Source organism: Panthera uncia, chromosome B4, assembly GCF_023721935.1.
Source record: "Panthera uncia isolate 11264 chromosome B4, Puncia_PCG_1.0, whole genome shotgun sequence".
Taxonomy (NCBI): domain Eukaryota; kingdom Metazoa; phylum Chordata; class Mammalia; order Carnivora; family Felidae; genus Panthera; species Panthera uncia.
Window position 1 is genome coordinate 75,068,305 of NC_064809.1, and position 23,817 is coordinate 75,092,121.

The following is a 23,817-nucleotide window of genomic DNA, read 5'->3' on the forward strand; positions in this document are numbered from 1 at the left end:
TAAGATAGGAGTGTTTATATCTTTTTAAATGTATTTTAAAGAATCTTTTAAATGTTTTAGTTTTAAATTTATTACTGAAATTTAAATTAAAAAATCAAACATAAAAAATGGGAACATTTAGAAATTTTAAATCCTTTACAGTCCAACCCATGGTTAAAGCTATAATTTTTCTCATATGAATATTTTAACATCAGTGATAAAGTGTTTATAAGATGGAACTACACTGTATGTAATATTTTGTAATATACTTTTCAATTTAATATTAAGCCTCTTTCCATGTCAATATAATTCTATAAAGTTCAAAACTTTTTCAGAACTATTGGCCTGATGTATTTGGGGATTCAGAAACTTTCTGGAAGTTGTTAGAGTATCCTGTTGTATATTATGTGTTTTTATAGTTCACTGTATTGTTTCTGATGGCATGATTTTGTTTTCCTAGACTAAGTGACAAAAATGAATAAGGCACCTCTTCAGGTGCCTTTTAAGAATTGTTTTATAGGACTCTTCTGTTTATTTCTTTCAGAGAAAATTTATCAAAGGATCTTTACCTGATATCTCAAATGGACAGTGATCAGTTCATCCCAATTTGGACAGTTGCCAACATGGAAGAAATAAAAAAGCTGACCACAGACCCTGATCTAATTCTTGAAGTGTTGAGATGTATGTAAATCATACCTTTTAGCTTAATTTTTAAAGTCAAAAGGCTGAATATTCTTTTGATTTCTGGTTATGCAGGGTTTTTTGGTTTTGTGTTTGTTTGCCATTTATTTACTTACTTTATTTTAATGTTTGTTTATTTTTGAGATAAAAAGTGTATAAGCCGAGGAAAGGCACAGAGAGAGGGAGACAAAGAATCCCAAGCAGGCTCCACACCGTCAGTGCAGAGGCCGACATGGGGCTCAAATTCATGAACTATTCTTTTTTTTCTAACGTTTTTTATTTTATTTTTTTGACAGAAAGTGAGAGAGTGGGGAGGGGCTGAGAGAGAGGGAGACACAGAATCTGAAGCAGGCTCCAGGCTCTGAGCTGTCTGCACAGAGCCTGATATGTGGCTTAAACCCACAAACCACGAGATCATGACCTGAGCCAAAGTCGGACCCTTAGCCAAATGAGCCACCCAGATGCCCCTCAAACTCAAACTGTGAGATCATGACCTGAGCCAAAACCAAGATTTGGACACTTAACCGACTGAGCCACTGAGGCGCCCATTTGCCATTTATTTTTATTTTTTTTAATTGTAATTGACATACAATGTTATATTAGTTTCAGGTATACAGCATCATGATTTGACAATTCCATACAGTAAGCTCTGCTCATCAGGCAGGGAATTGTTAACTCCTTATTTTTTGTTATTCTGTTCCAATAATTTATTTTTACTGACTTGGTATTTAGCTTCTATATCATTTCTATACCTTGGTTGTTTGTCTTAATACCCACTTACACGTTGGTTTGCGAGCATAATTCATTCCAGAACCATGTTTGTAATCCAAAGCACTTGTATATAAAAGCGAATTTCAAGAACTATTGCCTCAGTTGTGATCATGTGACATTTGGCGTCACGTACTACTTGTATTGCAAGGCGTCGCTTGTTTATCAAGTTAAAATTTATTAGAAATGTTTACTCGCCTTGTGGAACACTTGCAGAACAAGTTACTTGCAATCCAAGGTTTTCTATGTAAGCAATTATATCTCACTTTTCTGGGCTATCAGAAAGTTATTTGTATCATTGTCACACCTTCTAAACAATCTGTTTCAAACTTTTGAACCCAAGTAGTACATTTTACATTAGAGCCCAGTACACACACCACATACCCATACGCAACTGAAATGTTAATTATGCAGATTAATACTAAATGCTTGTAGTTAACCCCCTTTTTTTTTCTAAATTGATTTCACAGGCTGTTAAAAGAATTGCTAAACTAAACTAAAAATTATAGTTTGATAAATAGTACTCTAAAGTTTAATAAAGAATTTCAGGTTCTAAGCATTTTTATTTTTATTTATTTTTAATTTTTTTTAACATTTATTTATTATTGAGAGACACAGAGCATGAGCAGGGGAGGGGTAGAGAGAGGGGGAGACACAGAATCTGAAGCAGTCTCCAGGCTCTGAGATGTCAATACAGAGCTCGACACGGGGCTTGAACTCACAAACTGTGAGATCATGACCTGAGCCGAAGTCAGTCGCCTAACCAACTGAGCCACATAGGCGCCCCAGGTTATAAGCATTTTTAATAGTGTTTGTGTCTTCTATCAGTATTTCTTGGTAACCTCTCTTACCAAAGTTTTAACTACTTGCCTGAATAAAGGCAGGTCTTCACTTTTATATGAAATATATTGTTAAAAATGTTTAAAAGTTAAATATACCAAGTCCAATAGTAGACTTATATCGGAATAGAGGATTTCCATTCTCAGAGGGCTAAATACATTTATGAAATCTCTGATTGGTTTGTGCGATGGTTTCTTAAGATGAGCCAGTCTTCTCATCCGAAGAAAGTCAGCTGAGAGACCAGCAGAATCCTCCACCTCTAAGGGAACCTAGTACTTCCACCCAACACTTCTTCCCTGTTCTGTTTTATACTGACTGCTTACCTGTTCAGAGAAATATGGCATATTATCTCTCTGAAGAGACTACAAATAAAAGTTTGGGCTATGTGGTATTGTCTTCATTAAATATTTCCTCAAAATCAGCATCTAAGAGATGGCTTCTAAGTGTCTGTAATAGTGTGTAAGAATAAATATGTTAACATCAAGGAAAAGTTACAATTATTTGAGTATAATTCTTGGTTTAAGTGCTTCTTAGATTTTAAGAAGAATTTCTTCACATCAGAATGCAGTACTATAATCTGATTACAAGAGTGGAATGCAAATACACTGATTTCATTATCTCCAGAAATACAGAATTTGGTAACTGTACACAGGGTAATTACCGTGTAGCTATGTATTGTATGCTCCTGAAAGTTTTTCAACCCCAATGCAGTGCCAAGACACAAAGTAAGTACTCTGTATTTGTTGAAAGAATAACACTTGACAGTGTTTTTTGTAATCTTTGTTAACTGTAATCTTTGGTTCTACAACATAATTTCTTAACCTCTGCTAATTTATTCACTTGGAAATAGAAATAAATAGTTTTTAATGACATTCTTAATATCTCTTCTTGTCATTTTTGAATGAAATATTTTTTTAAATTGCAGCTTCTCCCATGGTACAAGTTGATGAGAAGGGCGAGAAAGTGAGACCAAGTCATAAGCGTTGTATTGTGATTCTTAGAGAGATTCCTGAAACAACACCTATAGAGGTATTATTAAGCATTGTTAAAGCTAAGTGTTCTTTAACTGTTTAAAGTGGAGGAGGTAAACAAGCAAAGTATAAGTCATTGGCCTCATATCAATCACTGTGTATACGTTAAATTTTTGTTATGTAAATTCTGAAACACTGGAAGAATGGTGTATTTTCAAAGTTAAAGTATAAATAGGCTCTTTTGGGAACTTGATTCATCTGAAAGAATAAATTTAGGAATGAAGAAGAAAAATAGGAGTCAAGACTACTCGGAGTAGCTAACAAACATAAAACAAAGTTGTAACTGTAAAGATGGTGTAGTATAATAATAAAATAGGTACAATAATAAAATAAGTTTTGAATGAAACAGTATATCCAGAAATAGACCCTTTAATAAAATAGTAATGTATGTATAATAGCATTTATTTAATAATTAGGTTTTACCACGTGCTGTGCAGTGTACTTTATGGTTACTTAAAGCCTAAGGTTTTGTTATCTCTGTTTTATAGATAAAGTAACTGAGCCTTAGTATGGTGAAATAAGTTGCCTAAGGACATGTGGGCTCTTTAAATGACCGTATCTGATTTGATCTCACTCTGATTTCAGAGCCCCTGTTTCAAAACCACTAAACCACAGAGCTACACACTAAATTGCCAAGTTAATAAGTTAGAGATGGGGAGAATTAATTAGTAACTGTTATGTGGTATTTACTGGCCATTTAAAACAGTTTTAGATTCTTGTCACCTAACAAATTTCGCATATTAGTAATCTTTTTGCCCAGAGTCATTCACTATTAACTGTCCAGAATGAAGACTTCCTAAATTTAGAAACAGTGAAATTAGAAAAGAAACTGTCACTAGATAGAACTTCTATTTAAAAGTATGAACTATATGTCAAAAATAACAAATTGAAAGGAAAATTGCAGAATGGGAAGAATATTTGCATTATTTAGAAACAATGTAGAATATATGAGCCTGTACTCTAGAGCCAAGCTGCCTGGATTTGAGGCAGCTTGGCTCTAGAGTACAGGCTCATATATTTCAGCTTTTTACTTGCTAACTCTATGACCTTGGATTGTTGTGAGAATTGGGTTAGTATATAGAGAGCTCAGAGCAGTACTTGGCATGCACAACAAATCTAAGATTAGACATTATTATCATTTTTTATAGTTACTGTAATTTATATTCTGAATACGTAAATCACACATACAAAAAATAGTAAAAGGAAAAAGGCAGTGACATACTATTCATTAAAAAAAAAGAAAGTAAAGGAAGTGAAGATGACTAAAATAGAGAAAGTCAGCCTGGTCAATAATCATGAAAATTCAGATTAAAATGAGGGATTTGGGGTGGTGACCTTAAAGGTTCCTGTCAGGTAGAACAAATTTTTTTTTTTTTTTTTTTTTTTGCTACTTGTGACCCAGACTGCTGTTTTTATACTTGGGAAAGTAAATCTATGAACTTCACTCTTCCTAAAGAATAATAAAGGTTGGAAATAAAGAAATTTTATTGATATTTAAATAAACGAATCAATTTTTTATGCATTGAAGGGGGTTAGAAATATTTGGAGATTATGAATTTTGAAGATAGACATCAGTGGGTGGCAGTCTAATAGTTCCATAGGCAGTTTTACAAAAATGTAAATTATGGACTGGATGAGAATTTTACTAACTGAACTTGGTAGTATTTCACCACTTTCACAAATGTCACAAAACTCAGTTGGTTGCACACTTACTTGTTTTTGAGTAGTATTGGCCCAAGAAAATTTCATCATAAGTAGAGACTTTTTTTTTTTTTTTAATTCAGTGTAGTAAAAATTTGAGGGAGTTAGGAGACAGGTTAGACTTCACTGTTACTATGTTTATTGTCCCATCAGCTTAGTAATTATCTTTTTAAAAATTGATTTCTCATGATATTTTGTTATTTCGCAGGGCATTTTAACATGTCTGATTCTTTCTGTTTGGGAGTTATTGGTTACTACTGAATTTCTCCTTGAACTCCAGTAGCTATTAGACCAAATGGAGTTTGGAAGCATACAAATCTGGGATTGAATTCTTCTTTATGATAATGTGTGTAGATTAAACAGTTTGAGCTACCATTTCCTCAACTGTACAATAGAGATGATAAAAATCTTTAACAGGGTTGTTTTCAGGATAAATCTGTGTCTTACTGAGCATGGTATTTCAGTAGATGTTCCCTTTCCCTCTATAACTCAAGAGTTACTTAATGTTGACTTCCAGTTGTTTTCTTTTTATAAACTTCTTTCAAGCTGTTAATTGTTAACACAGTTCTGAGTTTTGGTAATCATCTTTTTTGAAATCCATATATTTGTTTTAGTTTTCAGTCACTGAAATTTCAGATTCAGTTAAGGAAAAGTGAAGATATCTTTGCACAGAGTTCATGTCTGTGACTGATACAGATAGAGCATCTGGATTTAATTGAGAATGCATGAAAATAAACACTGAGCACCTAGAAAATGTTAATGGAGGATATACTTTTTGTTTTTGTTTTTTTTTTAAATGGAGGTCTAGAGAGATTTTACTGTTAGGGAAAGTTTAGCTTGCCACTAAGAGTAAAATGCTTGTTTTGCTTAGATTATTTTTATTTTTTAATTTAAATCCAGGTTAGTTAACATATTCTCTAACAATGGTTTGAGTAGAATTTAGTGATTCATCCCTTACATATAACACCCAGTGCTCATCCCGACAAGTACCCTCCTTAATGCCCATCCCCTGTTTAGCCCATCCCCCCACCCAACACCTCTCCAGCAACCCCCAGTTCTTTGTATTTAAGAGTCTCTTATAGTTTGCCTCCTTCTCTTTTTTTTTTTTTTTTTTTCTTCCCCCCCCCCCCCCATGTTCATCTGTTTTGTTTCTTAAATTTCACGTACAAACGAAATCATATACTTGTCTTTCTCTGACTGACTTTACCTAGCATAATACATTCTAGTTCCATCCACGTTGTTGCATATGGCAAGATTTCACTCTTTTTGGTAACCAAGTAATATTCCATTATATATATTTACCACATCTTTATTCATTCGTCAGTGGGTGGACATTTGGGCTCTCTCCATAATTTGGCTATTGTTGATAGTGCCGCTGTAAACATTGAGGTGCATGTGTTCCTTCGAATGAGCATTTTTGTATCCTTTGGATAAACAGTGCAATTTCTGGGTAGGGTATCTATATTTTTAATTTTTTGTGGCAGTTTTGCTGATTTTAAGGTAAGATTCTATCTCTAAATCATATACAGAATGTATGCTTTAAGTATGCATATTTTTGTGTCAGAAGATAATCTACTCTCAGTAGAAGAGTGGGCAGAAGGCGTGACAGTTAATAAAAAGAAACAGAAAGGACCAGAAGACATGAAGGGGAAAAAATGACTGTTGTTGATATACTTTTTAGAGTTAACTAAAGTGTTTCTTTTTTAGGAAGTTAAAGCCTTGTTCAAAAATGAAAACTGCCCCAAGGTGATAAGCTGTGAGTTTGCACACAATAGCAACTGGTATATCACTTTCCAGTCAGATACCGATGCACAACAGGTAAGAAGAAAACTTTTCTTCTGATTTGAAGTCCTGGTGGTAAAAGAAGTAGTAGTATGTTTTAATTGAGAAAATATGTGCTCACAGTAATATTTGTAAAGGCTGTATTAAGTACCTTGTTCACCTTTGTGGTTGTGCTTATTAATTGGTTTCCTTTTTGATCATTTTCCTAAAGCTTTTTCAATTTAAGAGCAGTTTGTTTCCTATCAAAAAGATTAACACACAATTTTAAAATTAACATGGGGATTGGGAACCATGTACTCAGTAGTTCCAGTGTGTACATACTAGGCCAGTAAATCTGCAACTTCCATTATGATTCTTGAAATTTTGACATTAATGATACTGCTCTTACTTGTCGTGTCCAACTTAAAGGGAAGTACTATTCCACTGAAACAAAAAACCAAAAATATATCTGATAGCATTTTAAAACCACTCACTGATTGATTGATTGAGTTTTAAGTAAACACTACACCCAGCTTGGGGTTCCAGCTCATGTTAGATCAAGAGTTGCATGCACCACCAACTGAGCCAGCCAGACGCCCCACTGACTTTTTCTTTTTTTTAAATTCTTCATCTTGTAAGGCTGTCTGAACCATTTTTAAATGTGTATGTGGTGGTATTTTGGATCTATTTTGAACGTTGTGCTTTTTTTTTTTTTTTTTGTAGTAATCCATAGTAGCCAATCTACAGTAAATGTGAATGTTAGCTGAGGTGTTAATTATTTTTTTCATTCCTTATCACCTGGATAATGAAATTGACTTTAGAATTTTTTATTGTTTATTTTGGAGATAGTTGCTAGTACCATACTTTTGATAGAATAAAGATGGCTTTAAGAAAATGTCTGAATACTAATGAAAGTTCCTTTCTGCTTTGTTAACAGGCTTTTAAATACTTAAGAGAAGAAGTTAAAACATTTCAGGGCAAGCCAATCATGGTAAGAAACATTTTGTAAATAGAGGCTCGTGTAAAGCCAAAAAGTTTTTGTTGCTTGTCTGAGAATTTAAAAAACACAGATGGATGTTTTATTAAACCCGTAATGATTTTAAAGAAATTTCTGTCTCATATGATGTGCTAGAAAATTAGTTGATAGGATGGCAATTCTTTCCAAAGATGTAACTTCAGACAGCATGAAGTTTTAGTTAGATGCCGATTGCTAACGTGGCAGATCATCTCAACTCTCAAAATGAGAAGCAGGAATGATTTTTTAGTAAAGATGGAAAACATTTTCAATACTGTCATCCTCATCTCAAAAGTAACTGCATCACCACATTAACATTTGTCCTTGGGATCTGTCATTGATGGCACTTGTCCACTGTCTTTACAGGTCTAATCTTTTCTCAGATCCCATGAAATCTACCTTCAAAACTTCTTTCAATCATTACTGCCATTGTTTAGGCTTGAAACATTGTTTAGCCTTTTAAATGTTATGCCTTCAGCTTTCCCCCTACTTTTCCATTCTCCAGTTGCTACTATAGCTACCATCTAAAACAGAATCCTAAGCATGCCTTTACTTTGAGATGGTACTCATTCCCTATGTAATATTCTTACTATTATTTGTTATTGCAGTACATTGTCTTTAACTCTTTGTGAGCTCTTAATGTGTATCAGTTTCTGTTCTAAGCACTTTATTTGTATAGAGTCATTTAATTCTTACAAGAACTTAATGAGGCAGGTACTCTTGTTTTCTCCATTTTATGGCAAGGAAAAGTGAGGTGTGAGAAGTTACCTACCCAGTTTCACGCACCTGGTAAGTAGAAGAACCAGGATGAGAGGAGGCTTACCTTTATTAAGAGATTATATGTCAGGCACTGTTCTAAGGACTTATTTAAATCTCATTATTGGTGTGTGGTAGCTAGTATTACTACTTTTCCATATTAGAGATGAAGGTGTCTGCTATTTGTCATTCTGTTTCCTCTGCTTCTCCCTGTTATCTCCCTTTCCTACTTGAGGCTATAGAGATACTCTTCTAGGTCTTCTAATAGCTTTAAAGTTTTATATGTCAGATTTAGGTCTTTAATACATCTGGAATTAATTTGATGTACAGGATACAATAGGAATTTAATTTTTTTCCATGTATGGAAAGGCAGTTGTCTCAACATATATTTGTTCAGTGGTCTTTTCCTTCCACAACTTGTGTGTAATGTTGAATCTGTCAGCTCTGCTTTACATTGTCTATTAGTCTTTTCTTTATTGAACCAACATTACTGTTTTAATTACTATAGTTTTAGAATATCCTTATGCCCTTATGCAAAGCCTCCCTTATTCATTTTTTTTTTTTTTTAAGATTGTCTTGGTTACTCTTAAACCCTTAGTTTTCCATATGAATTTTAGAGTGTTTGACTAATACTAATAACCAACCAAAGAAAAACTATATTGGAATTAATGGGATTGTGTTTCATTTACTGGGAACAGTTGGCAGTTTTACCCTGCAGTATTCAATATTGTGGTAAAATTATTATGATACATTTTTCTGTTAACTCAGGTCTATTGTATTTTGTAATTACTTCCTTAAAGTAATTTTTGTTGCTTTCCCCTCTCCATGGTATCTTAGTGACTTTTTTTTAAATGTTACTGCCTGGAGCGCTTGAGTGGCTTAGTTAAACGTCCAGCTTTTGATTTCAGCTCAGGTCATGATCTAAAGGTTGGTGGGTTTGAGCTCTGCACTGACAGCACGGAGCCTGCTTGGGATTCTGTCTCTTCCTCTCTCTCTCTGCCCCTTCCCTGCTCAGCCTTGCATGCTCACTCGCTCGCTCTCTCTCAAAGTAAACTTAAAAAAAATTTTTTTTAAATGTTACTGTCTGCAGGAACCTTGCTGAATTCCTTTATCATATCTAATGGAGATTATGTGTCTGAGAGAGGATATCATCTACAAATAATCACTATTTTGATTATTCCTTATACCTCTCATTTCTTTCTTATTTATTTATTTATTTAACATTTATTTATTGTTGAGTGACAGAGATAGAGCACGAGCAGGGCAGGGGCAGAGAGAGAGGGAGACAAACAATCCGAAGTAGGCTCCAGGCTCTGAGCTGTCCGCACAGAGCCCGACATGGGGTTCAAACTCCCGAACCGTGAGATCATGACCTGAGCATCAGTCGGATGCCTAACTGACTGAGCCACCCAGGCACCCCTATACCTCCCGTTTCTTACAGCTGATTACATTTTCTGAGATCTTAGATATAGTGTTAAAATTATATATAAGTAGTAATATTTATCAGCTGTTTTGGGTTTTGTCTATAGTTCCTTTAGTCATCACATAGCATATAGCCTAGTTCTTGCTAGGAGATTCACATTAATTTTTGTAGCATTCATTAAAACCAAATGTCCTGGCACCCAGAAAGACAGGTGCAGGAACCAGAAATCCTATATTCCAACCCTTGATGCTGCTTTCAGCCACATACTCTTTGATCTTAGGCATGTCAAGTTACCTCTAAGGTCCTGGTTTGTTTCTTTGAAGTGTACATGGTTTTCATTTTGGAAATCCTGTGATTCATAAGCAGTGATCTTGGAGGACAAAGGGATTAAGGGAAGAATGTCCACCTTTGATAATTTCATTAGGAGGCAGTGTTTCATCCTGTTTTAATTGACTTTAAGACTGAGAATATTAAGTTTTATCTGGGTTTCATAAACATTATATATATATATATATATGTATATTATAGAATGTCATATGGAATATATGTTTATATGTTCCTTTTATATATGTTTTTTGCAGAATTTAAAGAGTAAAAATACTTGCATAAGAAAGTCAAACAATATTAAATAATTAATGATTAATTAATTAATTCAAATTCTCTTTACCAGATTCTTCTAGTTGTTTCCCCCAGAGGTGATAAGAGTTTTTTTCTGTGTCCCATCTAGGAATTTTCTTTCTTGTTTTTTTTAAATGTTTATTTTAGAGAGAGAGACAGAGTGTAAGCAGGGGAAGGGCAGAGAGAGAGGGAGACACAGAATCTGAAGCAGGCTCCAGGTTCTGAGCTGTCAGCACAGAGCCTGATGTGGGGCTCAAACCCACAAACCATGAGATCATGACCTGAGCTGAAGTCTGCCACTTAACCTACTGAGCCACCCAGGCGCCCTCTTTCTTTCTTTACGTGAATAAGAATGTACAGTAGACACTCAGCTGCTCTTTTCACTTAATAGATCTTTAAGATCTTTTCATTCACTGTTGTTTCAAGTATGCATCCAGTATTGTTCATGTATATCACAATTTAATTATCCTATCCATTTTTCTCCGTGGACAAGCATTAACTTGTTTCTCTTGTTTACAAATAATGTTGTAATGAACATTATTTCTTAAGCTTTGTTTGGAAGTTTCTTTTTTTGTGTGTGGAATATACATATATATAATTTACCATTTTTAAGTACACAACTTAGTGGCATTTAATACATTCACATTGCTGTGCAACCATAACCAGTATTTATCTAGAACTTCTGCATCATTCCAAACATAAACTCTATGAAACAATAACTGCCCATTCTTCTACCCTTTAGTAACCTTTCGTCTAGTCTCTGTCTTTATGATTCCTATTTTAGATATAGCATATAAGTGGAATCATGCAATATCAGTCTCTGTATTTGGCTTATTTCCCTTAGTATAATGTTTTTTATAATTTTTTTTAATGTTTATTTATTTTTGAGAGAGACAGAATGCAAGTGGGTTGGGGCAGAGAAAGAGGGAGGCACAAAGAATCTGAAGCAGGCTCCAGGCTCCGCGCTGTCAGCACAGAGCCTGACGCGGGGTTCAAACTCACGAGCTGTGAGATCATGACCTGATCCATGGTTTTCTTAGAGGTTAAAATTAAATTTATAACCACCTCATTTGAATAATATCAACTTGGTTTCAGTAGTGTACAAATATTCTGCTGTATATAAACTCTGTTGTATTCGTTTTCTTTTAAATCTGATAAAAAAGTATAATAATATTTTCTTTTGTATTTACCTGTGTAATTATCCTTACCAGTGTTCTTTATTTCTTCTTATAGCTTTGAGTTACTCTCTAATATCTTTATCTCACCCTGAATAACTCCCATTAGCATTTCTTGTAGGATAGGCCTGCTGATTTCCTTCAAATTGTTTTGTTCATAACATCTTTTTCCTGATACTCTTAGGTTTGTCCATGGTTTCCATTAGCTCATTGAACACTTTTAAGATAGTTGATTTGGAGTGCCTGGGTGCTCAAGTCAGTTAAGCGTCCAACTTCCACTCAGGTCATCATTCTCATGGTTCATGAGTTCGAGCCCTGTGTCGGGCTCTGTATGGACAGCTCAGAGCCTGGAGCCTGCTTCAGACTCTGTGTCTCCCTTTCTCTCTGCTCTCCCCAGCGCTCGCTCGCTCGCTTGCTCTCTCCCTCTCTCAACAATAAATATTAAAAATATAAAAAATAAATAGAAAAATATTTTTTAAAAAAAGGCAAGTTGATTTAGCATCTTTGGCCAGTAATTCCAATGTCTGTGCTTCCTTAGGATGGTTTCTATCGAATTCTTTTTTTCTTCCTGTGAATGGACCATAGGTTTCCTGTGTTTTTGTTTTTTAATTCTTTTTTGAGAACTAGATATTCTGAGTATTCTACAATATTAACACTGAAATATGATCCTCCCATTCCTGGTATTACTGAAGTATTCTGATAGATATTGCCAAGGGAATCTGCTGCTGCAGAGAGGAATGAAACTAAGGCAGGCATCAGCACTGAATCCTCAGGGATCTACCGAACCACAATAACACCCTGTATTTTTGGAGGACAGAGTCTCTACTACCTGCCTTGTACCAGCCAGCCACTCCAGGAACACAAGCCATTGAGGAATGGGATTAGTAGCTACTATTTGCATGCTGCTCACTTAGGAAAGATCAGTAGCCTCTCCCTTAACAACCACATTGTTGCATGTATTGATAGTTCATTCTTTTTTTATTGCCAAGTAGTAGGAATGTACTGCAATTTGATTATCTAGTCACTTTTTCAATCTTCTCTTTACTTAAAAAAAAATTGATTGTTGATCTTAGTATTGAATTAGAAGAAAGAGTCCTTTATATATTTTGAATATAAGTTCTTTGTCAGTTATGTATGTGTGTGTTGCAAATCTATTTCCCCTAACTTGTGACTTCCTTCTTGTTTTCTTAATAGCGTATATTTGAAGAGCAGAAGTTTTGGAATTTGTTGTTGTTGTTGTCATTTTAATTGAAATGTACTTGATGTACAATATTATATTAGTTTCAGGTGTCTGAACGTAGTGATTCAACACTTCTATAGATATGAAATGATCACCATGAGAAATTTAGCTAATATCTGTCCCCATACGAAGTTGTTACAATATTATTAACTATATACTTACTACATTCCCATGACCTATTTATTTATTTATTTTGTAACTAGAAATTTGTACCTTTTAATTGTTTTCCCCTATTTCATCCATCCCTCTATTCTGTTACCCCCGGGCAACCACCAGACTTTTCTCTGTATATGTGTTTGTTTCTGTTTTGTTTTGTTTTGTTTTGTTTTTTAGATAGCTGCATATAAGTGAAATCACCCAGTATTTGTCTCTCCCTGTCTGACTTATTTCACTTAGCATAATGTCAATGTTATGGCAGATAGCAAGATTCTGTTCTTTTTTATAGCTGAATAATATTCCTGTGTGCCTGTATACCACATCGTCTTTATCCATTCATCTATCAGTGGACACTTAAGTTGCTTTCATATATTGGCTATTGTAAATAGGGCTACAGTGGACATAGGGGCGCAAATGTCTTTTCAAGTTAACGTTTTTGTTTTCTTTGGATAACTACCCAGAAATCAGTGCACCGAGGTAGAGCCTTGTAACAGGAGTAAGGAGGTGCCTCTTTGTGATTTTGATTTGCATTTCCCTGATAGTGATGTTGAGCATCCTTTCATGTGGCTTTTGGCCATATATATGTCTTCTCTAGAGAAATGTCTATTCAGGTTCTCTGCCCATTTTTAATTGGATTATTTCGGGTTTTTTGATACTGAGTTGTGTATTTTGGATATATTTTGGATATATAGTTGGATAATATTTTGGATATTAAGCCCTTATTTTATTATTTGCAGATATCTTCTCCTATTCAGTATATTGTCTTTTCATTTGGTTGACAATTTCCTTTGCTGTGCAAAAACTTTCTAGTTTGATATAGTCCCATTTGTTTATTTTTTGCTTTTGTTTTCCCTTGCCTGAGGAGACACATCTATAAAAATATTGCTAATTCTGGTGTCAGAGAGCTTACTGCCTATGCTTTTCTCCTAGGAGTTTTATGGTTTCTGGTCTTAAACCATTTTTTGGTTTATTTTTGTATATGATGTAAAAAGTGGACCAGTTTTCATGCTTTTGCATGTAGTTGTTAGTTTTCCCAACACCATTTATTGAAGAGACCATCTTTTCCCCATTGTATATTCTTGCCTCCTTTGTCAGAAATTAATTGACCAAAGAGCAGAAGTTCAAAAAAAATTTTTTAGAAGCCTTTAATTTTAATAAGGTCTTTTTTTATCTCACTTTTCTTTTCTTTCTTTTTTTTTTTTTTTTTTGTCTGAAATCAGTGTCTTTTGGGTCATGAATATTTTCTTTTATGATTTTAGAAGTACTATGCTTTCATTACTCACATTTAGGTTTTATGATCTACTTCCAGTTTCTTTTGTGTGTTGCAAAGTAAGAGTCAGGGTTCTTTTTTAAATGTGTGTTTATTGGTTCTAGCATTATAAGATCATGGGGTACATGGGTGGCTCAGTGCCGGTTAGGCATTTGACTCTCGATCACAGCTCAGGTCTTGATCTCAGGGTTGTGAGTTGAAGCCCCACATTGGGCTCCATGCTGCGCATGAAGCCTACTTAAATAAATATACACATGCACACACACACACACATATATATTTTCAATCTCTCTCTCTCTCTATATATATATATATAATCTCAGCCGAGTGTGTGTGTGTGTGTGTATATATATACACACACATATATATGTTTCTGCTGAGATTTCCCTTTTCTTCAATTCTTTAAGAACACAGTTTCCTTTTAACCCATACATATTCCTAATGGCTGGGTTAAAATCTTAGTCTGCTGTTTCCTAGGTTATCTTGGAGTCTGTTTCTTTGGGCTGCCATTTTCTTTTTTCTTTTCTTTTCTCTTCTTTTCTTCTTTCTTGCTTTCTTTCATGTTTATTTATCTATTTTGAGAGAGAGAGAAAGAGCTCAAGCAGGAGAGGGGCAGAGAGAATCCCAAGCAGGCTCTGCATTGTCAACACAGAGCCCAATGCAGGGTTTGAACTCACAAACTATGAGATCATGACCTGAGCCAAAATCAAGAGTCAGATGCTTAACTGACTAAGCCACCCAGGTTGCCCCTGGGCTACCATTTTAATAATGGACCACATTAAAAAAATGTTATTCACTTGGTTTTAGTTTCTTATCAGATATTTTAAGATTTAAGTAAACTACAGTGTATGATATTACTTTAGTAAAAGCAGTAGCTATAAATTTTTTTAGGGCATACTAAAATCAATTTGATATTTTACAGATTTTTCAAGATTGGCCATTATTGATTTCTTATTGTTTGGTTGCAATTTTGGGAGAGGGGATTTCCTGCCCTGTATCTATAAGGATCATAAAACATACCTTTCATTGATTTATTAAAATTGTAGTTTTGCTTAAATATGCATTATTTCACTTGATAATTTCCAACAAGTTGGTGAGGCTTATGATTCCTAATCTAATTCTCTCACATCTGTTTTAGCTCTGTTGCAAAAGTCAGCAAACTTTTTCTTTAAAGGACCAGATAGTAGACAGTGTAGGTTTTGCCAATCATGAAGTCTGCTGTAACTATTCAACTCTGCCATTGAGGCACAAAACACAGGCAATATGTAAACAAGTGGTCTGATTTATTTCACTCAGTTTTAGAGCATTTGTTTCTCCCCCCACCTTTTTTTAAATTTAGTACAGGAAATTGCAAACATATAAAAGTGGAGAAAACAGTAAAATCAATCACTGAGATCCCATTAGCCAGTTGTAACAATTTGTAGAGCATTGCCATTCTTGCTTCATCCATTCCCACCTATTTTTCCATGCCCCCAATTATTTTGAAGCAAATTTGAAACTTAATTTTATCTGTAAACAAACTAGTATTAGTAGCTCTGAAAGGTAGGGATTTTTTAAAAATTATACTTACAATATCATTACACTTTAAAAAAAATGAACATTAGCTTCTTGAACATCAGTTGCTGTTCATATTTTCCTGATTCTCATTTTTTTTCTCTTTTTAAATCTATAGTTTCATCCTCTACTTACTTATCTTTTCTTTTGGAAGTGTGTTGTTGAAATAACCATGTTAATTGGTTTTACAGAGTTCCTCATACATTTTGCTAGTTATATTTTATTGTGTTAAAATACACATACATAAAATTTACCGTCTTTATATAATGCAGTTGTATTAAACACATTCACCACCATCCTTTCTCATAATTCTTTTCATCTTGTAAAACTCACATTCTGTACCTATTAAATAATAACAACTCCCCATTCTCCCCTCCATCCAGCTCCGAAAACCACTATTATACTTTAAACGTATGATTTTTGACTACTCTAATTTATATAAATGAAATCATATAGTATTTGTTTCTTTTTGACTGGTTTATTTCACTCAGCAAAATGTTTTCAAGGTTTATCCATGTAGCATATTGCAAAATGTCCTTCCTTTTTAAAGCTGAATAACATTCTGCTGAATGTATATACCACATTTTACTTATACAGTAATCTGTTGATGGACACGTGGATTGCTTTTGCATTTTAGCTATTGTGAATAATGCTGCTATGAACAGGGGTATACAGGTATCTCTTTGAGACCCTGCTTTCAGTTATTTTGGGTAATACCCACAAGTAGAATTGCTGAGTCATATAGTGATTGTTTTTAATTCTTTGAGGTATCTCCATACTGGTTTCCACAGCACCATTTTACATTCCTACCAACAGTGCACAAAAGTTCAAATTTCACCACATCCTCTCCAACACTTGTTCTTTTCTGTTTGTTTGTTTCTTTTTTTTTTTTTTTAAATAGTAACCATCTTAATGTGAGGTGGTATTTCATTGTAGTTTTGATTTGCATTTCCCTAATGATTAGTGGTAGTGAACATCCTTTCATGTGTTTATTGACCATTTGTATATTGTCTTTGGATAAGTGTCTGTTGAAGTCCTCTGCCCCTTTTTGAATTGGCTAGTTAGATTTTTTAATGTAGTTAAACATGGTTCTCTGTCCCTGTACTTCATGCAGATTGATAGCCAGATTTAGAGGCTTGATCAAAATTTGGCTTGACTTGGGAGCAGCAGAGAGAGAACAAAAAGCCTGTATGTTTTTGTGTCTGTCTCTTATGCTGGATGCCACTGATCATTGACTAAATCTATAAATTAAAGCTGCAAAGAGGTGCTATTTTTAGGCTTTCTTTTTTCTTTTTTCCATTTGTCAGTTGAAGCACTTCTATAAAGAGAAGCTTTCCATTATCTTCATTATTGTGAGGTGTACAACTCATATATGGAACATATGAGAAATGCTTGGTTCTAGCTTTTCTTAGCCAGTTTTAGAAAATAATGAACCTTCAAAACTGACCATTCAGGTGTTTTTTGTTGTTGAGTATTTAAACATACTTGATGTGTTTGTTGTCCTTATCGATGAATTGTGTCCTCTTTGAGTTAACTTATCAGTCCTTTTGTCATGGTCCTAGTAATTTTCAGTGATTTGCTTGAATCTTCTTGTATATTTGATGTCAAAGGCCTGGGGTCAGGTCAAGTCTCCAGAGTCCCCACTTTATTTTTATGGGGAGGTGATAATTTTTAGCCTACTGGCTAGGCACAAGGAGTTCTTGTGGTTACTGGTATGGTCATTGTTTGAAAGCTTTTTCATTGGACAGAAATATGAAATATGGATTGTTACTTTTTTTTTAACAAAAATGTGAGTTTATACTGATGCTTTTGATTTAAATTCAGGATATATGGTTTTTTACTTCTTTAGTCTTACGTTTGTGTCTCCTTTCTCCCATGTGAAAATCTCAGATCTCTTTGACTCCAGTATAATTACTGATTTTTTTTGTATCCCATAGTCACACACAAAAGTATCAGAATAGCAATACCAAAAGCAGTATAAGTCTGACAATAAATTAAGAATTTTTTTGCTATACTTTGCCTTGTAGTTTATTCCTGAGGCTAACAGTTGGTTTTGTTATGGCTGAAAGTCACTTAGGATTTCTATGTGTTGTATTACCAATTGAATGCACATTTCAACGTTTTTTATTTATTTTTGGGACAGAGAGAGACAGAGCATGAACGGGGGAGGGGCAGAGAGAGAGGGAGACACAGAATCGGAAACAGGCTCCAGGCTCCGAGCCATCAGCCCAGAGCCTGACGCGGGGCTCGAACTCACGGACCGCGAGATCGTGACCTGGCTGAAGTCGGACGCTTAACCGACTGCGCCACCCAGGCGCCCCTGAATGCACATTTAAGTTAATTTTGCTGGATGCTACTGAATATTATTTATTTATTTATTTTTTTAAATTTTTTTTTTTTAATGTTTATTTATTTTTAAGACAGAGAGAGACAGAGCATGAATGGGGGAGGGTCAGAGAGAGAGGGAGACACAGAATCGGAAGCAGGCTCCAGGCTCCGAGCTGTCAGCACAGAGCCCGACGCGGGGCTCAACTCACAGACCGTGAGATCATGACCTGAGCCGAAGTCGGACGCTTAACCGACCAAGCCACCCAGGCGCCCCTATTTATTTATTTTTATAATTGATTTATTTTCAATGTGTGCATGGTTTAAAAGTAAAATATCTAAAACATGGTATATTAAATACATATTCACACATATATATGTATATATGCAAGTATATCTTTATATTCCTATGTGACTTAGCTAAACAGTAGCTTACTATACATACTCCTTTATCCTCCTTGCTTTACCTTTTTTTTTTTTTTTTTTTTTTAACGTTTATTTATTTTTGAGACAGGGAGAGACAGAGCATGAACCAGGGGAGGGTCAGAGAGAGGGAGACACAGAATATGAAGTAGGCTCCAGGCTCTAAGCTATCAGCACAGAGCCCGACATGGGGCTAGAACTTACGGACCACAAGATCACGACCTGAGCCAAAGTCGGCCGCCTAACCGACTGAGCCACCCAGGCGCCCCTACCTTTTTTTTTTTTTTTTTTTAAACAATAGTATATTCTTGAATTCACTCCATAATAGTATTTAGAGCAATTCATTAGTTCTTTTTATTTCTGTTTGATACTCAGTTGTGTGGATGTACTCTGGTGTATTCAGCCATCGACGGACTGATTGTTCTGTTGTTTTGTGCGTGTGTGTGTGTGTGTGTATTGAAGATAGTTCTTTTTCTCCATCCCTATTATAGTTAGTGTTTTTGAACAGCCATGTATATCCTTTTTTAAACTTCTTTTTGTTCAGTGTATATTTGGAAAAGATTCCTAGAAGTGGGATGGGTGAGAATATGGAAAATGCATATATGACTTCAGAAGATAACTGCTAAATTTTCCTTTATAAGTGTTATGCTATTTTACGTGTCCATCATCCGTGTATCAGAGTGCCTATTTTGCCATAATCTTATCAACAGTATGTTGTCAAATTTTTGGATTTTTGCCAATCCTATAAGTGAGCAATGTTAATTCCATTTTAATTGCATTTCTCTTACAAGTAAGGTTTAGCATCTTTTCATATGTTTAAGAGCCATTTGCCTTCCTTTTTTCTGTAAACTGTTCATTTCTCTAACATTTTTTATCTTTTTAGAATTTGTATGTTAGAAATATATTAGCCCCTTTATCTGTGATAATTTGCAGTTATTTTTATTATTTTGATATTTTGACTTTTGTAGCTTTACCTTGTTCATTGTTGTATTTGCCATGCAAAAGTTTTTAAAGTAATTTAAAGCTATCAATCATTTCCTTTTGCTCTGCTGACTCTACAGTAGTCAGAAATAACATAGTTGTGTAAAATATGTTTAAAAAGTAAATTAAATATATTTGTGAGAATATACACTTTATTATAATATGTTCTTCTTCTAGGCAAGGATAAAAGCCATCAATACATTTTTTGCAAAGAATGGTTATCGATTAATGGATTCTAGTATGTATAGTCAGCCCATTCAAACTCAAGCACAGTATGCCTCACCAGTTTTTATGCAGCCTGTATATAATCCTCACCAACAGTACTCGGTCTACAGTATTGTGCCTCAGTCTTGGTCACCAAATCCTGCACCTTACTTTGAAACGCCACTGGTAAGTGAAATCCTTACAGAATCATAAAATTTTTCACTTAAGCTGAAATTTGAAGAAATCAGCTAGAGTAGTTTATTTTTTGTTTTGTGTTGATATTGGTTATTTTCTGACTTTTAAGTAGTGATAATGATATCTAATCCCCTATACCAAATATATGCACGTGACTAAGGGTTAAGCTATTTGTTCCTGTTTGCTGAGTGAATTAAAATAAGAGACTGGGTCAATCCTGAGTAGTTTAAAATGCTTTTAGTTTTGGTAAACTTTTTCAGAGAAAAATGTACTTTATTAAGTAATAGCCTAATGATTCCTTTTTCTGTAAATCAAGTAATACTTGGAGTATTGCAAAAAGCAAATAGGTAAAATGCTTACAAATATTTTTGCCTTATAAAAGAAATTGAAGGAGTGCCTGCCTAGCTTGTTCCGTAGAGCATGCAACTCTTGATTTCAAGGTCGTGACTTCAAGCCGCACTCTGGGTGCAGAGATTACTTAAAAATGAAAAATCTTAAAAAAAAAAAAAAAAAAAAAAAAGCGGGGTTCATTGGGTGGCACAGTGGAGCCTGCTTGGGATTCTTTCTCTCTCTCTCTGCCTCTCTCTCTCTCCCTTTTTCCCTCTACCCCTCTCCCCTACTCATGCGCGCACGCGCGCGCGCACACACACACACACACACACACACTGTAAAGCAACAAAAAAAAGAAAGAAAAAGAAAAATTGATGCTAAGTTGTTAGTTCATCAGGAGTTTCTTACAGCCTTTACACTATATTTTGCTCTTTACATTAATTGGTTTTACACATCAAATTTTCTTTTAGGCTCCTTTTCCCAATGGTAGTTTTGTGAATGGCTTTAATGCACCAGGATCTTATAAAACAAATGCTGCTGCTGTGAATATGGCTCGACCATTCCAAAAAAATCGGTAAGATGAAAATCATAGTGGAATTTATTGTACACAATTCCCAGTAGTTCTTAAAGAATACTGTGTTAATAGCAATGCTATTTACAGACTTTTTAACCAAAAGCTTAAACAGTTTTACTCTAGAATTAATAAATACACTTTGATCTCAAGAGTTGATAATTTGTATAAAAAAAGACTTGGAACTGGGATTGTAAATGATACATATTGTTGTTTTTTAAATAATAAAGATAATAGAAAATTATTTTAAGATAGTAGCAAAATCTGGTGTCTAAATTAGTAGTCTAATTAGTAGTTTAATATGTAACATTTTGGCGAATGGGTTTTTTGAGGATAGAAATATTAGCTGATTTGAGTGTTGAATGTTGGGAAAATGAGTTACTTAAGATTTTTAAGAATTTACTTTTGAAATGATTTCCATGAACTATAGCAGCAGCTAACATGATTGAACATTTAGTGTCTAAGGCTTTGTCTTAAGGGCTTTACATATTTTATCATAGTTTTCATAACCCGATAAGATATATACAGTTATGTCTATTTAAGATGAGGACATTGAAACAAAAGGGTTAAATATCATGTCTATGAGCATGTGGCTAGTAATTGGCAGAGCCAAAATTTGAGCCCAGGCAATTTGACTTTAAAGCCTACACTTTATTTATTTATTTTTTTTATTTTTTTTATTTTTTAGTATATGAAATTTATTGTCAAATTGGTTTCCATACAACACCCAATGCTCATCCCAAAAGATGCCCTCTTCAGTGCCCATCACCTACTCTCCCCACCCTCCCACCCCCCATCAACCCTCAGTTTGTTCTCAGTTTTTAAGAATCTCTTATGTAAAGCCTACACTTTAAAAAGTGTTCTAGATAAATTATTGAGAACTCTGGAAATTATTTGCTATCATATAAAAGATTAATAAGTCTGTTAAGTGTTAATTATTTTTGTGTAAATGTCAACTGATAATCTCAATAATTTGGTATATATTATGATTTTTGATAGAGTATGAGTAGCCAAAGAAAAATGGGCTTATGTGGTGGCTTAGATTTATTTAATAGTTTCATATTTATTGTTCCTTGTTTGCTTATTTTGTGAGCCTCCTAGGTTTGGGTTTTTGTTTTTTTAATTATTTCTTTTCAGGGATTTTCTCTTGCTAGATCTCATTCTCCCAGTTGGTTCTTTTTGGCAAGGAGACCACATGGGGTATGTTCTTCTAAGATGACTTCTAGGAACTTAATTCTTTTTTGTAAGGTTTTCCTGGAACATGCTTCACTGAGAAAGAAGACTCACAGTATTAAGTGTTCTTCTTAGTGGTTTCTGGAAGCATTCATAATGTATCATCCTCTCATAATCAGTTTTTTGTACTCACACAGTTTGTACTCACTGACAATTGGTTAAAGCATTTGAAGATCGTTTATGAGCATTAAGAAAACTTTACTACATATACCTATTCTTACTGCTTTATGAAGTTTCAGTTGAGATCTCTTTCTGTTAACAAGGATGGATGGTTCTTTATAATTCAAAGGATTATTGTGCTCTTAAAGATGGTTTTTGGTTTGGTAATAAAGTAACACCCGCAAAATTCAAGTATTGCTAGGACATATGAGTAGAAAGGTATAGGGAGCCTCACACATTGTCCTTTAATCCCAATCCTGCTTTCAAAACGACTAATTTCCATGAACACATAGAGATAATGATGTTTAAATCTGGGAAGACCTATGTTATGATATAGTTTTACAGATGAAGAAAGTAAAAGCTGAAGAAGACAAAAATCTTGCTAGGGTTACATTGGCTGGTTATTATCAGCAGACTTGAGATTAGAACATTTCCTTTCCTCTACTATAGTTGGTAAAGTTTTTCTCCCATCCAAGTACTAACCAGGCCCGACCCTGCTTAGCTTCCGAGATCAGACGAGATTGGGCGCGTTCAGGGTGGTATGGCCGTAGACGGTAAAGTTTTTCTTAAAAGTAATTTAAGTAGAGCAAATAACAGCTTACAACTTTACTTGTTAGAAAATACAGATTTCTCCTGATTAGAAATGGTAGCTTTGTAGAAATAGGTTATCTATTGATTTCACTTTTTTTTTTAAGGAGTGAATTTTGCTATAGACAGTGAAGTAGAATAGACATCTTTCTTGTAGACTAAAAGCAGTATTTCAGTATTAGCTAAAAGTACTGGTGGTTTGCATATTTTTAACTAAAAAATGTATTAAATAGGTTCATGGTGTTCCTTTACCGTCACTTGTTTTTATTTGCTGTGCTTTCTTGATAAAAAGGGTGAAATTACGATAAGAAAGCCAAGAATGACAGTCTAGTTATCCTTGCTTGTAAGGATATGTGCTTTTAAAGGTACAGGACAGGTTTTGCTTGTTTTTCAAAACCATTCACGCACAATTCCTTTTCATACCTGTGACCAGTACAGGTTGTTAATTTTTAGTTACAAAAATTATACACAAATACTTTCTTCTTATAAAATGCAGATATTACAGATGAAACTAAAAGAACTTTTTGACCAACACAAGACCACTGTGTTTGTTTGTTTAAAGTTATCAGTCAAAGAGAAAGTAACTTTTAGAAAGCCCCTTTGCAGTTTATTATATGACCCTTGTAACAGCCCAGTGATGATCACTAGACCTACTTGGAGAGACTAGGACTAACTTTCAGAAGTCTGGGCATTTTTCTACCTTTCATTCTTTGTCTTTCTATCACATCACTTCTTCCTTTCCATCTTTTATCACTTACTTCTTTTATCTTTCTTTTTATCTTTTGCCTAGACTGAGATTGTAAGTCCCTCTCAGTGAAGGGTAAGATTATGAGATCTGAG

The 23,817-nt window shown here is 34.4% G+C and overlaps 1 protein-coding gene across 12 annotated transcripts in view; it reads left to right on the forward strand.

Moving 5' to 3' along the window:
• The window catches only part of LARP4 (La ribonucleoprotein 4), a 66,126-nt gene that overhangs the window by 27,682 nt on the left and 14,627 nt on the right, over window positions 1–23,817 (forward strand). For all 12 annotated transcript variants that reach the window (XM_049627309.1, XM_049627313.1, XM_049627310.1 and 9 more), the window contains 6 exons: window positions 524–660; window positions 3,194–3,297; window positions 6,708–6,818; window positions 7,699–7,752; window positions 19,875–20,087; window positions 20,897–21,000. In XM_049627309.1, coding sequence (XP_049483266.1) covers window positions 524–660; window positions 3,194–3,297; window positions 6,708–6,818; window positions 7,699–7,752; window positions 19,875–20,087; window positions 20,897–21,000 — 723 coding nt within the window. The remainder of the gene's footprint in view (window positions 1–523; window positions 661–3,193; window positions 3,298–6,707; window positions 6,819–7,698; window positions 7,753–19,874; window positions 20,088–20,896; window positions 21,001–23,817) is intronic.